General features: G+C 43.3%; 1 protein-coding gene across 2 annotated transcripts; it reads left to right on the forward strand.

Annotated features, from left to right (window-relative positions):
• Positions 1–5267: 5267 nt before the first annotated feature.
• Positions 5268–12446, forward strand: GNG10 (G protein subunit gamma 10). 2 transcript variants are annotated; one of them, XM_033858396.2, is made up of 3 exons: positions 5268–5423; positions 10076–10207; positions 11486–12446. In XM_033858396.2, the coding sequence occupies exons 1-2, from the start codon at positions 5343–5345 to the stop codon at positions 10199–10201; spliced, it is 207 nt and encodes a 68-aa protein (XP_033714287.1). In that variant the 5' UTR covers positions 5268–5342; the 3' UTR covers positions 10202–10207; positions 11486–12446. The 2 variants fall into 2 exon arrangements, with proteins under 2 accessions (XP_033714287.1, XP_073662505.1); XM_073806404.1 differs by having other exon boundaries at positions 5328–5453.
• The last annotated feature ends 3879 nt before the right edge of the window (positions 12447–16325 follow it).

Consider the following 16325-nt stretch of genomic DNA (forward strand, 5'->3'; position numbering starts at 1 on the left):
CTTAACGGATTCAGAGTATCCTTGACAATTATGTATGGAGTGGATCACATAGTCTTACAGCAGTGACGTATGGGATTTCCTACAGACTCCTCCCCAGTTTCATTAGTGGATGAAGAAACTTCCTCCCATTTGACAGTGTCTCCTTTTATAACCTCAAGAAGAGGGAGTAGGATGCAGGGGAATGGCTCAGGCTTTGCAGCCAGATAGACCAAACTTTGGTTCCTGGCTCTGCAACGAATAGTTTGACTTTGGGCAGGTTAACCTCTGAACCTCATTTCTCGTCTCTAATAGTTAGTGGGGATACTAACTACTTCACAGGATTATCATGAGAATTAAATAAGATGGGATAAAATGGCGGCTAGCATATATTAATGCTTCAGAGGGAATAGGAAAGAGTCTCGTTTGTTAAAATCCATGGTAATGGAGTGTTTAGTGATGATTACAAACCCGTTGTTTCTTTATTATTTAAATAGATATTTGAACCCCTTACTTTGTGCAGAGTACTGTGCTAGAGTGAAAAAGTGATGCTCCTTAGGATTGGAATTGTGTGTCTTAAAAGCAGCCGCCTGCCCCTTGTTGTACCCTGGGGTACAAGGTGAAGCAGCTGAGATGACAACTCAGGAAAGAAAGAACTTTCAGAGCGAATAGAATAATCTGCTACTCACTAGTTCAAGGCCTATGTTTACAGAAGGGACACTTCCAGTGAGATACAGAGGCATGCCTGGAATGGCTGCTCAAAAGAACGTCAAGTAGCCCTAAGTCACACTGCCTCTCAAAGTCTCAAGCAGCCTGTAAAAATCTCTCCAGAGAAGCTGAATCCACACACCTGTTGGTGAATCTTTCACTCCTGAGTCATTAAGTTCTAAAAATAATGCAATGGGTAGAAGGAAGTGAAATGATTTTTTTTTTGGTACATTATACTGTGTCACATTAAATATAGTTGTTAATGTGTTTCCCTGTTTCTTTTTTAGAAAACTGAAGGTAGCAGAAACACCTTCCCATTTTATCATTATTTTTATGGAGAAGAGTGATTTAAAGCTGCTTTTCTGGAAAAATAACCTACTGTTAGTAAAAGGGTGACAAAATACATGTCAGGAGTGAAGAATTATAGATCACAACAGGGAAACAAATGAAATGTTTGTCTTTACAAGGACACTGACATTTCTCAAAAGTACTGAGACTCTTAGAAACAGTGGAAATTTATAAGTTTTTATCTTAACCAAGAAATAAATGGGTAACAAATTCTCTAAAATAATATACCGGTGACCTGTGCATTTTAGCTGGGGTGAGGAGGAAAGGATACTCTGTCCCCATGCCTCACCTTTCAGAGCTCTGGAAATAACTGCATCTGTGGGGACAGACTCTAGGCCTCCAGGTGAGCAGTGACTTCTGTTGAAAGCTAAAATGGAAGTTCTTTTCCTCCCACTTTGTGTGATACTAGGCAAGTCACTTTTCTTAGTGGGCCTTAGTTTCCTCGTCTCTAAAATTGGGAATGGACTACCTTATCTGAAGGTCTCTTTCTACCCTGAAGTTCCACGATGCAAAAATAATGGATGAGAAGACATTTTGGTGACGTATAAAGCAAAGCACAGATGTTCAGCCCTCCGTTAACAAGTGGCACCTAGCCTGCCTGTCCATGGATCACTGCAGGAGGCTGCATGCTAAAACCTGGCTGTTTCTTTCAAAGCCAGACCACTTCTCTCCAAGAAAAGCACCATCAATCATACAGCAGCAAGCAGGGTGGTGGGTGTGATCGGGCACGAAGGAGGGAGATGGGGCACACTCCTAGACCTTTTCTGCTACCTCATGGCTGACACACAAGTATCTCCTTGGGTGTTCCCTCACCGTGGGCAACCCCGAAGCCCCCTTTTCTAACTAGAGATCATTTCATTTCTTCAGCTACCATTATAGGTTGTGCAGATGTCTCCCACATCAACATCTGCCACTAAACATTTTCAGCAGCCTAGAGGCACGAAGCAGTACAGTTGAAGACTGACTTTCTCCTAAGCCAAACTCATCCTTATTCTTCGCTCCTACCTTCAAACCTAGTCCTGTTTCCTAATTTCTGTTACAGGCATCAGATCTCACCTATTCTCTGCTTCAGAAGCCTCTGCCCACTTTCCTTTGCATTTCGTAACTACAATGAAGTCCTACTGATTTAGTCTCTTGAATTTGTTCTCCATCCCACCTTCACAGTCCTCTCTAGGGCCTTGATCCAGCCACTCCACCAAAAAGACAAAACTACTATTGAAGTCATCTTGTCTCCCCAGCTTCAGTTCATTTTCTATCCTAAAATGTCTTACCACGTGGCTACCCCGCTGTTTGCCGCAAACTCCTGTTTCTTACGAGGTTTTCTGTGACTTTTCTGTTACTCACTAGAGCCTTTTATTCATCAACGAATTCATTCCACGTGTGCATGGCCTCCTGTTCTCCCTGCTTTCCCCCTTCCTTTCTGCCATCTGCAGGACACATGTTTCCAAGGTCTAGGTCTCACCATCTAAGATGAGCTTTTCCTGATCCTTCCAGTCTATATCTTTGCTCTGAGTTCTTTGCCTCATCTTTCTGACACACAACTTTTCTATTCTGTCACCAATTTAGTCACGTTTCTAACGTGTACTTTCACGTTTTGACAAGAATATACGTTCTTTGTGGTGAGGGAGCCCACGGGAGAGGGCTTTAAAATTTGCTAATCTGCTCTTGTCATGAGATAAGAAAAACTCTTTAACACCTCAAAGATTGAACACATAGCTCACAAAAGGAATAGAAGAAATGTGCAGCCTCAACAGTTAAGACATCTAAAAGACTTAAGACACCATTTTTCATCTATTAGGTTTTTAGGGATAAAGAACCACAATACAGAACTGTGAGGGTGCAGAGAAACAGGCAGCCTTCTGGTGGAAATAGCAATTGCTACCAACTTCTGGAGGATAAAGAAGGGAAACGTTTTAAAAACCGTTTTATATTCTTTGATCCACCAATTCCACTTTTAGGAATGCATCATAAGGAAATAAAAAACATACACAAAGCTGTATGTTTAAGGTGGCCACCACAGTGTTAACTAATAGGGCAACAGGTAAATAAATTATGACCCAGTTGTACAATGGAATATCATGCAGTCATTAAAAATAATAGCTGAAGAGCAGATCTTTTCTTTGACTCCCCCGGCCCCCTTCTAGTATCAGCATCCTGGTTTTCCTTTAGGGAACTGATCTTCCCCTTTCAGTCCATATGGTTTGGGTGGGTGTCTTAGTTTGGGTTCCCCAGAGAAACAGACTCTGAGATGGAGATTTTCATGCAGAAAGTCTGTTGTGGAGTGTGAAGATCAACACCTGTAGGGCAGTCCAGGAACTGGGGATTAGGCAGAGGGAGGCACCGAACTGTGAGGCAGCTGCCATAAAGGCCTCAGATGACCCCAGGGGGAGCTCTGAGCTGCCATCATCCTTCACTGTTGTGCCAGCTTGAGGCAAGGGGGTTGGGGTGCAGATCTTATGCATCCCACACTTCCGTCATTGGATGAGAGATGACCCTGGGAGGGGTGGCTCTCGGGCCAAGGGCAGTTTCCAGAGGGACTCAGCTGAGAGGCATCAGCTGCTGCTACTCCCGGCAGGTGGGGCAATGAATGCCTTGGTCCTAAATGGGAAATTGGGTGGCACACCACAGGGCCCACTAGAGGTGGGGCTGACCCCAGCCCACATCCTGCTCTCGGCCAGGGGCAGCTAATCCGGGCTTTCCAACACCACACAAACGCTTGCCTTCAAATCGACTGGTTCAGGGGTGGACACATGACTCAATAAGGTCAGTGAGGTCCATTATGGGGATTTTTGCTGCAGCAATTAGAAAGACAGAAAAGAGGTGCTACTGCTCCTGGGGTTCCTAGGCTGGGGCAATAAACTTTCCTTCGCAGCACTAGAGGGAGTCTATTTACCATTGAAAAAAACAAGGCCAACACTCAGAAAAAGCAGAGCCAAGAGATGGAGAAATGAGAGCCCTACAGCTATTATTTGGGCAATTAAACCCATTACTTTAAAGTCCTTGGGCTTTTGAGTTACACAAGCCAGTGTATTACCTTTTTGCATTACTCAATTTAAGTGGGTTCTAACAAATACAGTGGCGCACAAGAATAATCAGGAAATATTCATAATACATTAAGTGAAAAACAAAATCAACAAAAAACACACGTTTGGGTCTTCCCTGGTGGCTCAGCGGTTAAGAATCCGCCTGCCAATGCAGGGGACACGGGTTCGAGCCTTGCTCCAGGAAGATCCCACCTGCCGTGGAGCAACTAAGCCTGTGTGCCACAACTACTGAGCCTGTGCTCTAGAACCGGTGAGCCGCAACTACTGAGCCCACCTGCCACAACTACTGAAGCCCACACGCCTAGAGCCTGTGCTCCGCAACAAAGGCAAGCCACAGCAATGAGAAGCCCGCGCACCACAATGAAGAGTAGCAATCACTCTCTGCAACTAGAGGAAGCCCTCGTGCGGCAACGAAGACCCAACGCAGCCAAAGATAAACAATAAAATAAAATAAATTAATTAAAAAAAAACAAAAACCACGTTTTACATATAGTAATGATGCCAGTTTTGTGAAACACACTAATGTCCACTATAAAAAAAATGCAGCACAAGAGAAACAATGGTTACAGTTGAACGGCGAGACGGGAGTGAGGGGGGCTGAATTTAATTTTCTTCTGTATGTTCTGCAAATATGTCAGGGCCTGCGATTTTACCCTTCTTACTTTACTGACCCTGCCGAACCGCTAGGATTCCCGTCACACAGTCACAGGCTAACGCAGAAACCTGTTTCTGTTGCATGGAAACCCCATCGACCGTCCTCACCTACCCGAGGATAACTCCCTCGCAGGGCTTCGAAGCCTTCACACGTGGCCCCTTATTTCTGCCACTCGCTCCACACCTTGCTCCATCCACACGCAGTCACAGTTCCGAGTCTCCAGGAGAGCGTCTTCTCCTTTTCCATCCCCCACACCCACTCCTGCTCCTCCTAGAAGCTTCGATGTGCAGGTGGGCGCCCTGTGTGGGCCCCGCGACGCGGCTCGGGGGCCAGGGGTAGACGCAGGCGCCCTCCCGGCTTAGAACGCAGAGTTAGGTGTCCGTCAGCTCGAGACCCCAAGGTTTCGCTTACCTGTTGCGCCTGCCACTGAGGGGAAGCGGCTGCCGGGCGAGGCCGGGAGCAACCGTTGGGCGGCGGGGCAGGCGCAGCGGCCGGCGGGCGGCGGGGCAGGCGCAGCGGCTTCCCCGCCCCGGGGCGGCGCTGGGCCTCGGGGCCTCGCGTCTCCGCCCGCCCACCGGCTCGCTCACTCGCTCGGAGCTCAGGCCGCCGCCATGTCTTCCGGGGCCAGCGTAAGCGCCCTGCAGCGCCTGGTGGAGCAGCTCAAGCTGGAGGCCGGCGTGGAGAGAATCAAAGTGAGGCCCGCGCCGGCGTCTGGCCTCGGGGTGCGGAGACCGCCCGGCCGTCCGCGGGCCTGGGAGGAGGAGGCCGCGCCCGGGCGGACAGCTGCGGGGCCGACCTGAGCGCGAGCCGGGTGGCCGGACGCTGTGGGCGGCCCTGAGGACGGCGCCCGACCAGGCTCGCGGCTCGGCCTCGGGCGGCGGGAGTACGCGCAGGGCCGGGCCCGGACCCCGGCGCCCGGGAGAAACGCACCTGTCCCCGCGAGGGCGGTCCGGGACCGAGAGCCCCGGCGCGGTCATGTTTCAGTGATGGGGACAATGACTTGGGGTGCCCGACGGACGCGAGGACACCAGGAATGCGGGCGACGTGCTGGTGGCCCCCCCGGGCTTGGCTGGTGCGGGAGGATGGGGTCCAGAGCTGCGGAGGAGACTGAATGGATGGGCCTCGGTGATGGGTTGATAGGATGAGGGGGGAGGAGGGCGCTGCTCGGGTTTCTGGCCTGGTGACAGGATGGATGGCGTTGCCATTCGCTACGGTAAGGAGGAGAGATGATGCGAAAGTTTCGGATACGTGGACTTTGAGGGGATGCCCGGGAGGTGTTTGGCTACCTGGGCCGAAGCTCAGAGAACGAGGCTGAGAGAACGTATAGGAGTGAAAGCTGTAGGAAGTGACCAGAGTGTGGAACCCAGGGACCCGCCGAAAGAGATGCCCGCGAGAAGGGAAGCAAGGGAAAGCAAGGGTACTGAAGCAAGGAAGGAGGGGTTTTCGCAATTCTGAGGCTTAGTCAACGTGTCCAGTGTTTAGTCAGTTGATTAAAAAGCATCTGATGTGTAATTGTGTTTACCAACTAGTATATAGCATTATTTGTAGAATGTGTGTGTGAATGAATGGACACTGCTGCGATAGTCTGTGGACCTCAGTAGTGCCTTTTCTTTGTACCAGGCCCTATTCTAGGTACTGAGAAAACGTCATTCTAGTGGGGAAGATAAACAATAAACACACTAACCAATAAATAAAATAATTTCAGAGAGTAATTGATGTAATTGATTCTAAAACAAGGTAGAGAGAGAGCTGTGGAATGCAGAAGAGGTTTCAGTGACATGTAGTAGTAGGTGCCGAATCTAATTTGTAATAGGATAGAAAGACTTTTTTAAAAAAAAAAAATCTGGTTTTAAAGAGGAAACCTTTTTTTTTTTTTAATTTAGGAAATGAAAAGTTGTATTTTGAGGTTGAGAGGAAGGAACACACTGTATTTTTAGGTCGAGGGGGAGAAACAAATGGAGAAGGAGAACTGGAGGTAGAGACAGGTAGTCTGTCTAAGGGGGTCTGGGGTTGGAGGGGCACCTTCTGAGGCAGGAAGAAAGGAGGAAGGATATGTGTTAACATAGATGTTTCCAGATAAGGCCTTAATACCTTGTATGATGACAATTTTCTTTGTGAAATAGGAGGCCAAGTTTTCTTTTAAGGCAGAAAAAAGGGAACTTATGGTGTCACAAGCGCTGAAGATGAGGGAGAGAGTGCTGTTGGGAATGGGAGAGGACCCCCTAGCAGGCACAATCATAGACACTTTGTGATTCTGAAGACCCAGCTACTGTGAGATTGATTGTCCTACTTTTTTTTTTTTTTTTTTTTTTTTTTTTTTTGTCTCCAGCAGTATTTGGCTGCCCAGGAATCTGAGTGCCCAAGGTGAATGGTAGTTGATCCAAGTAGTGGGTTAGCGGGGGAGTTTTGCCAGAAAGATAGAAATGGGAGTGGAGAGCAAGGAATTTGAGCCTCTGGCCGGAAAGAGGCTGAACCCAGGCTGAATGGAGAAGGAACAGAGCCAGCCTCCCTGTGATGGGCCAGACAAAAAAGGAAGAGATGTTCCCCCTGAGGTCAAAGAGCAGGTGTAGTGAGGAGAAAGGAAGCAGCACCCTGGATGGGCAGGAGAGATTGTGATCGGAAGGCAGGATGTTGGAGTGTGAAATTACAGATGTGGAGCAGTTACAGGTATTGGCTGTAACTACTGCTGTTGAGGAGAAGGTTGTTTGAAGAGAGGAGCTCAGGGAAATGAAACTAGGGTTGTTGGAAATGTTTAAGATGATGTGGGGACCTGAAGTGGAAAGAAAAACTGTGAGCCAGACGCCTGCCTACCCTGTGCAGTAGCTGGGGAAGGTATTCTTATCTACATTTAAAAAGTAGTTACAGGTGGTGAAACTGAGACACAGAGAAGTCAAGTGAATAGCTCAAAGTCACACAGATAATAAGCTTATTTGCAGAGTGTCCTCATGGGAGTATGGTTTGGGGTGCTTGGCAGGGCTTTTCTCAGGCAGCACCTTAGGGAGTCACAACCTTCCAGGGTCTGGTTTGACTCATATCAGGGCTCAGTGACGGATGGAAGTTCTCAGCACACCCAGAGACGTCTTCTCTTTCACAGACTTGCTAACTGGTAAATAAACCGGAATACCAGTTTCTTAGCATATGATGGAGGGCACCCCCTCCCAGTGCTTCAGTGCTCAGTATCCTTCCAAGGACCCCTTCTTTGCTTTGGAGAAGTCTCTCAGAAGTTGATGGGTCAGCCTGGGCTCAAACCAAGGAAAGTCATATGATTTGGGTAGGGATTATCCCACCTCCATTGGGAGGATACAACTTCTAAGGGTTTGGGCTTGTATTCTCCCAGGCCAGAGTTTTCCCCTTCAAAGTGCTAGAGAAATGCTGACCACTTTACTCTTCTCTCATTTGCTTTGCATATCCCTCACCTTAACTTTTTGACATGTTCTTTAGGCTAGGGTGCAGTTAGTCCCATTTCTCTGGGAGTCCTGGGAGACAGTCTCTTTCCACCCATCATGTGTGGAGTTCACTCGTTCCCTCTGAAGCTGAGATAATAAGTATGAGCATAATTGGTTCCAAATTTCTTTTGAATTAATAACATATATATATAATCAGTAATTCCAATTATAATTAACATGAAAATGTCAGAACTTCTGTTGAGGGAAAGGCAAGCTTAAACATTAGTTTGGCAACATTATATTACATGTTTATATGATATAAATTGTCATTACATTAATGAAACTAAAATTCCTAAAGTATTCTAGAAACTAGATAGTAACTGACACCTAAGGAATCGATTTTTTCAGTTATTTGGAAGCTTGGAAAATTAACACAAATTAGTAGTAATACTTGAACCGCAATCGGAACATTTTTGTACAATATGGGTGAGATTTTATACAAAACACTTTTTCAGTACAAGAAAAATGGAAAGCAAGGAAAGCCTCCAAGTACAAATATCCATCAAATGGACGCTAAGAAGAAAGGTAGAATAATATAGTGTCAATACTGCCTAATACATTCTTCAAAACTTAGTGGTTTAAAACAACCTTTATAAACTCGCAATTCTTGGATCAACAGTTTAAGCTGTGCTCAGCTGTATAGTTCTGTTGGTCTTTGCTGGGCTCTCTGTGCATCTGCCATCAAATGGAGGGTTAGCTGATGGCTGGATGATCTAGGATGGCCTCACTCATATGTCTGGAGGTTAGTAGGCAGGTGGCTGGGGTTTGGCTGACTGGTTCTCCTCCACAAGACCTCCAGTAGGCTAGCTTGGGTTCATTTGATGGTGGTCTTACGGTTGCAACCATAGCAAGAGAAGTAGCTGCAAAGGCTTTTGAGGCCTAAGCTTGGAACTTGCCCATTATTTCTGCCATTGTCCTGGTCAAAGTAAGTTTCAAGGCCAGCCCAGATTCAAGGGGTGGATAAAGACTTTACTTCTTGGTGGTAGGAGCTGCAAAATATTGTGACTGTTTCTGCAGTCTGCCACAAATGATTGCTAACTAGTGTCAACACTATTCTAAGTGTTTTACTTGCATTAACTCATTTAATTATTACATCAACTCAGGAAGGTAGGCACTGTTACTAAATACATTTCACAGATGAGAAAACAGGTACTGAGAAGTTAAGTAACTTGTCCAGAGACTGCACTCTTAACCAATAAGCTGTTCTGCTTCAAAAACACGATGGAGGGCTTCCCTGGTGGCGCAGTGGTTGAGAGTCCGCCTGCCGATGCAGGGGACGCGGGTTTGTGCCCCGGTCCAGGAGGATCCCACGTGCCGCGGAGCGGCTGGGCCCGTGAGCCATGGCCGCTGAGCCTGCACGTGCAGAGCCTGTGCTCCGCAATGGGAGAGGCCACAGCAGTGAGAGGCCCGTGTACCGCAAAAAAAAAAACAAACCCCAAAACAAGACAAACATGATGGAGGGACCTCGTCACTTGTTTTGAGCAGACCAGATAAGGCTCCATCCAGCCTTGTAAACATTAAAATAGTCTGTTCACATGGAAGACCTGGATATATCAATGCATGCTTTATAAGTGAAAATTTGTAAAGGGCACACTAGGATAAGCTATTTCTTTCAAATTCAGTCTCAAAACTAGGATTCTAAATGGATGAAAGGTACGGCTTTATCTTTCCTTTGTTGAGTAAGCCATTAAACCAAAAATACCCTAAATCAAGGTTATAGAAATTGTAACCTTTCCTCTTTGGAGTTCAATTATTAGAACTTTCAGCAAAAAAGACTCTTGGAGGTTGCACAAAGTATGACCTTTGTCAGGTTGTATGATCATTTTTCAGAGTCTCAAGTGACTGCTGGATGGATCTGGCTGTGAGCAGCGTGTCAAGCTCTTGTCCCTTTGTTTCAGGTCTCTCAGGCGGCAGCAGAGCTTCAACAGTACTGCATGCAGAATGCCTGTAAGGACGCCCTGCTGGTAGGTGTTCCAGCCGGAAGCAACCCCTTTCGGGAGCACAGATCCTGTGCTTTACTCTGAAGACTGGTGAGTAATGATACACCAGGCCGTCTTGGGGCCATAGCATTATCGTGGGGCTTCCCAAAGGACTTGGGCAACTGAGTTTTAAATATCTACCGTTCTTGGGGGAATTAAAATAAACCCAGCAAAATACACAACTTTACCTGAAGGATGACTCTCATCTGCTCCTTGTGGAATATATCTAATTAGAAGAGTCTCAATGCTCTTTGCACTAACTCATGAGATGCTAATATCCTTGTGTACTTGAGCTTTTGAACTGAGCTGGCCAATAATAATTTCTTGACCTCAATACCATCTTCTCTGTCCTTACACCATCCTGGAGTTGTGATTTGTTGCTTGGTGCTATCAACTGACTTGTTACTCTTGGGACTAAGGACTCTCCAGAGGAGACTTGGTCCCATCACCAGCTGTGATTTCTTTCCTAGAAGCTTTCAGAATGTATTTCTGTGTTTTAATGGAGGAAGAAATGGAGTAACTGGGGAAAGTGTGAGTAGGGTTAAAAGAACCTTAAAAATTTATTCTTGAAATGAAAACACCTCTTTGGTGGCCTATAATAAATTTCCTGGATTCTAGTGTGTTGTATGGGGTCTCATTCACATTTTCACTGTTTTTTTTGGAGGCGGGGGAGCAGGGCAGGGCATAAATTATTAGAGTCTTTTGGGGCCAATATATTTCAAATTACATGTTCTAAGGGGTGTTTATACAGGAAGTAATCATCTTAGGTCTTTTTTCATATACTTGAAAAGGAAATTATTCACATTAACAAGAAGGAAGTAATCATACGATCAGGTACTATTGTACCTTTTAATGGAAAATGTTCATATTTATGGTATTAAAATAATAGTCTTCTGCTGGCATAGCATTTTTCTTTTTACAGAGCACTTTCATGGGTCCTACTTATTCAATGGTTGTAGTTTGGATTTTCTGGTATTAACATGTTACTTTCTTCTTTGAGAACCCTAAAGTGACGTATGAAATGATGACTAGTTAATTTTTTTTTTTTTTTTTTTTTTTTTTTTTTTTTTGGTGGTACGCGGGCCTCTCACTGTTGTGGCCTCTCCCGTTGCGGAGCTCAGGCTCCGGGCGCGCAGGCTCAGTGGCCATGGCTCACGGGCCCAGCCGCTCCGCGGCATGTGGGATCTTCCCGGACCGGGGCACGAACCCGCGTCCCCTGCATCGGCAGGCGGACTGTCAACCACTGCGCCACCAGGGAAGCCCGATGACTAGTTAATTTTATGTATAACTTTTACTAAATGAAAGCCTACCAAATTCTCTTTCCAATAGGGAAGAAGTCCGCTGAGGAATGCTTTCAAGCACCAAGTGATGAATGACTGCCTCCAAATCTCAAGAACGCACTTCTCCAGCCAAATGACTTTTAGATATTTCACAGGACCTTTCCTGTGGCCTGGTCCTTTAGCCAAAATTCTATGGAAATTTATGAGTTTCTACTCAAGGAAACTGGGTGAAGGAGTAGATTTTAAAAAATAACGGCCTGGTTCTTTGTTGAAGTGCTTTATACTTAAACAAAAACCTTACCACCAAATATACCAAAATACACCTCTTTCATTAAGTGAATTACTAACGTTTCTATACCTGGAATGTTACATATGTTTTATTTACTAGATGTTTACATTTTTGGAAGGAAAACAGTATTGTTTGTTAAAAAAATTAAATATTTGTAATTTGTTGTTCCTGACTAAGATTTTTATACCATAACAAAATTTGTTCTTTTCTCATGAATTTATGATTTCTAAATGAAGACAAGCAAGTATAAAATTGGGGAAGAATGGGCTTTATTAATCAAATGATGTCTTGATTTTTCTAAATGAGAAGATTGTTTTATTTTTAACACTAAATATGGGAGCTGTTTCTTAGCAAACTTGTTTGAAAGGATTAATGTTGTGTTGTGTATTAGATTGCCCCATCCTGTATATGAAGCAGATTTGATCTTTGTCTTCTTAAGTTTCTCTATTTTATAATGGTGGTTTTACTTAAAAAAAATACTAAATTATTTCATGTCTTTAAACCAATGTTTAAATGTCATCTACAGAATATTGCAAATGATTAAAAAAAAAGTGATGGGAAAATATTACAACCTAAATGAATTCTCAATGTCACAAGTGTTTTACTTTGATGATGTGCCTTTGATTTAATTTGGGACACTTAAAAGAATACTTTATATGCGTTTGTTATAATCTTTGAAGAGCTTGGAAATAAAATTTCTGCTTAATTTCTGCTAATGACAGCAACATTTTGTGTCTGATTTTGTTTTAAGGCTTCATAGATTTTGTTTGCTTGTGAGATTGAATGCTGGTAGTGGGAGGTGAAATTTTTGTTTACAAGCCCTCACAGAATTTTGTGAAAAATAGATATATGTATAACATGCAGAAATATCTCAATTACTGGCAACATTTGCTCTTTGAAATAGCTATGTATAAATCCATAAATAAATAAATGAGAATATATTTGAACATAAGTAGTGTTATAGTAGAGAATGTAGAATTCATAAGATGGAACTTCTTTTACTTCCAGCCACTAAACTTCCAAATCTAAGTGATCTGAATCCCTTCCATTCGGTCAAAATTCTGGTGTCGTTTTTCTAACCCTCTTATTCTGTGGATCCGTTTCACCTCTGAAATGTCACACCATCAGTTAGCCCTTTTCTCCTTTATCTTCAACTTCTCTACTGCATCCTTTTATCAGCATTTAAACATGTTCCATTCTCCATCTTAACAACAAAAATCATTAAAAAAAAATCTCCATTAAAAAATAAATTTTCGGGACTTCCCTGGTGGTCCAGTGGTTAAGACTCCATGTTCCCAATGTAGGGGGCCCGGGTTCGATCCCTGGTCAGGGATCCCGCATGCTGCAACTAAGAGCCTGCATGCCACAACTAAAAGATTCCTGCATGCCGCAGCTAAAAGATCCCGCATACCGCGACGAAGATCCCGCGTTGCCGCAACGAGGATCCCGCGTGCCGCAACTAAAATAAAACGAAAAACAAAAACAAAAAACAAATTTTCAGCTATAAAAGATGAGTATATCTTAGAAATCTACTGTTCAGCACAGTGCCTATAGTTAACACTGCTGTACTGGATACTTTAAAATTTGGTAAGAGGGTAGATTTTATGTTAATTGTTCTTATGACAAAAAATAATAAGGCAGGAGGAAACTTGGAGGTGATGGGTAAGTTTATGGCATAGATTATGTTAGCGGTTTCATAGGTGTATACGTATCTCCAAATTCATTAAGTTGTATACGTTAATTATGTAGAGCTTTTTATGTGTCAAAAAAAATCTCTTGATTTCACTTTCCATTTGGCAAAAACTTGGTAAGATAGTACAAGAAAACTATAGATATCTCACTTATGAGTATAGATACGTCTTAAATATAAGCAAGTCAAGTTCTGTAGTTTATCAAGAGAAGATACAGCCTTACAAAGCTAATTCAACATAAGCAAATCAATGTCATTCATTACATGAAGGGTTTAAAGGAGAGAATGTTTACATCATTTCATTTTTTCATCTTACTGCATTAGCTAAGACTTCCAAAGTAGTGCTGAATAATAGTGGTGATAAAAAGTATTTTGTTTGTTCCTAATATGCTGAATGCTTCCACATTTCACCATGTAATATGAAATTTGCTGTTGATTTTAGTAAACTGTCTTTATCATCTTTAATTTCCTTCTCTTATTTCACTAATTCACTTAGTTTTTATTCAGAACAGCTATTGGATTTCATCAAATGACTTGCTGGCATAAACATTTAAGAAGAAATAATATCTGTATTTATGGATTATATAATTTTACACTTTGAAAACTCAGTTTAGTAAAAGAAATACTTAAATTTGTAATATTACAATTTGGGAGGCTGGCTGGATACAAAGTATATATAAAAAAATAAAAAGCATTTTCTACACTGACAATAGCTAGTTAAAAATGGAAATGGGCACAACTTTGTAAATCAACTATAATTTTAAAAAATAGAAATGGAAACTATCCCATTTCCACTTTAATGACAAAACTATAAAAAATACTTGAAAATACATTTAACAAACGTGCAAGAATCATAAAAGATTTTACTGATGTTTATAGAACAGGGTCCAAATAAATTTCAGGATATTAGGACAATTTCATTAAAATGCAATCTTACTAAAATTTCTATAAATTTAGTGGAATTCCTATTTTATTTTTTAAGGGAAACTGGTTAAAATATCTAGAAGTTTATATGGAAAATCAAGTGTCCAAGAATAGCTTTTAAAACTGTGCATGTGGACTTCCCTGGTGGTGCAGTGGTTAAGAATCTGCCTGTCAATGCAGGGGACACAGGTTTGAGCCCTGGTCCAGGAAGATCCCACATGCCACAGAACAACTAGGCCCATGCGCCACAACTACTGAGCCTGCGCTCTGGAGCCTGTGAGCCACAACTACTGAGCCCATGCACCACAACTACTGAAGCCAGTGGGCCTAGAGCCTGTGCTCTGCAACAAGAGAAGCCACCGCAATGAGAAGTACATGCACCACGGTGAAGAGTAGCCCCCATTTGCTGCAGCTAGAGAAAGTCCGCATGCAGCAATGAAGACCCAATACAGTCAAAAATAAAAAATAAATAAATTAATTAAAACAAAACAAAATCGTGCATGTGTGTGTATGAAACGTGGGAGGGTGAAACTTGCCTTACCAGATACTAACTTACTTTGAAGCTGCTGAATCAGAACAATATGACTTAAAAAAACAAAATATTCAAAACAAAAAATTCAAAATAAACAATATTATTGTAGTATAGGACTAGACAAATAGATGATTGGATGGATCATAATAGTTCGGAAATAGACCTGACTTTTTTTTCTATTCAGTGGAAAGTATAGTTAATTTAACAAATAGTGCCGGCATTATTGGCTATGCATTTGGAAGGAAATAAAATTGGTCCTGTATTATACTATGCAAAAAAAAGTCCATAGGTTAAAGAAAGGTGATAAAAAAGCATTAGAAGAAAAGTTAGGAGAATAGTTGTATAACTTCAGGGTAAAAAAGGGCTTCGTAAGCAAGGCAGGAAACCCAGAAATCAAAAAAGAGAAGATATGTATACTTGATGATCAAATTAAATTTAAATAAATAAGCAATTTAAATACATAATTAAGTATGGAATTTAAAATTCTTGTACGGTAAAACTGATAAACCAAATAAAAAAGCAAAAGACAGAGAACGTATTTTTTTCAGCTTTCATTTTGGATTGCTACAGTTTGCACTCCCCATCCCCTCCAACCTAGGCTACTCCATTTATTAAAATTTTTGGATACTTTGCTTTAGGGCAGGCTTGTTATTTGGGGAGAATAACTGGGCTCTTACTGTGAGAGGCAAGGCGTGCGACACCCTGGTGTTGATCCCCAGTTGTACGCTGAGTCTCACTGACGAGGGAAGGAGTACCTTATGTCCACCCACAACTGGAAGGGACAGCTGATGTTCTGATGAGTCCTACAGTGTTTGGGCTGGGCCTAGGAACTTGGGGGTAAGGCCACTCAAAAGCCCTCAAAGGTGAGCATCACAGCTACCAGTCGTAGATCTAAGGGCAAGTAACTCCCCTTAGAACATGAAAAACCTCATGGGGAAACACTCTCAGATAATCGAAGTTTCCATGGCAAGAGCCAACCTGGGAAGCTGGGCCTATTCTAAATAATTCCATGTGATATGGTGTTTGGGAGAGGATCTTGGAGGCTGGACTGACAATTCTGACCCCCTAACAAGGACCTATCCAAACCCTTCAGGCTTCTCCTATGGACCAACCCAATCGGTCATGTGACAGTCGCTCCCTGGGAGTGCTCTGCTGAAGCAGAACTCATTTACTTTATCCTCTGTTCCCAGGCTACCAACACAAGACTTGCCTCCCAGTAATACCTCTGATGGGCAACAGCACTAGAGGCTGCTCCAGACCCAGGCAGAATGAATGTGTCCTTAAACACCGAGCATCGTTGAGAAATACAGGCAGGAGGACTCAGACGCTTTCACTCTATTTGGTGAGGAAGCAGGGGTGTGGGTGTTGATAGCTTGGCCTAAGCTTGCCCCAGTCTAGGGCCTATAAAGAAACTCCTCTCCTCTGCAAGCTGATTAAAGATGGGATCAAGGGAC

The sequence above is a fragment of the Tursiops truncatus genome, chromosome 6 (genome assembly GCF_011762595.2).
Source record: "Tursiops truncatus isolate mTurTru1 chromosome 6, mTurTru1.mat.Y, whole genome shotgun sequence".
NCBI classification, from domain to species: Eukaryota; Metazoa; Chordata; class Mammalia; order Artiodactyla; family Delphinidae; genus Tursiops; species Tursiops truncatus.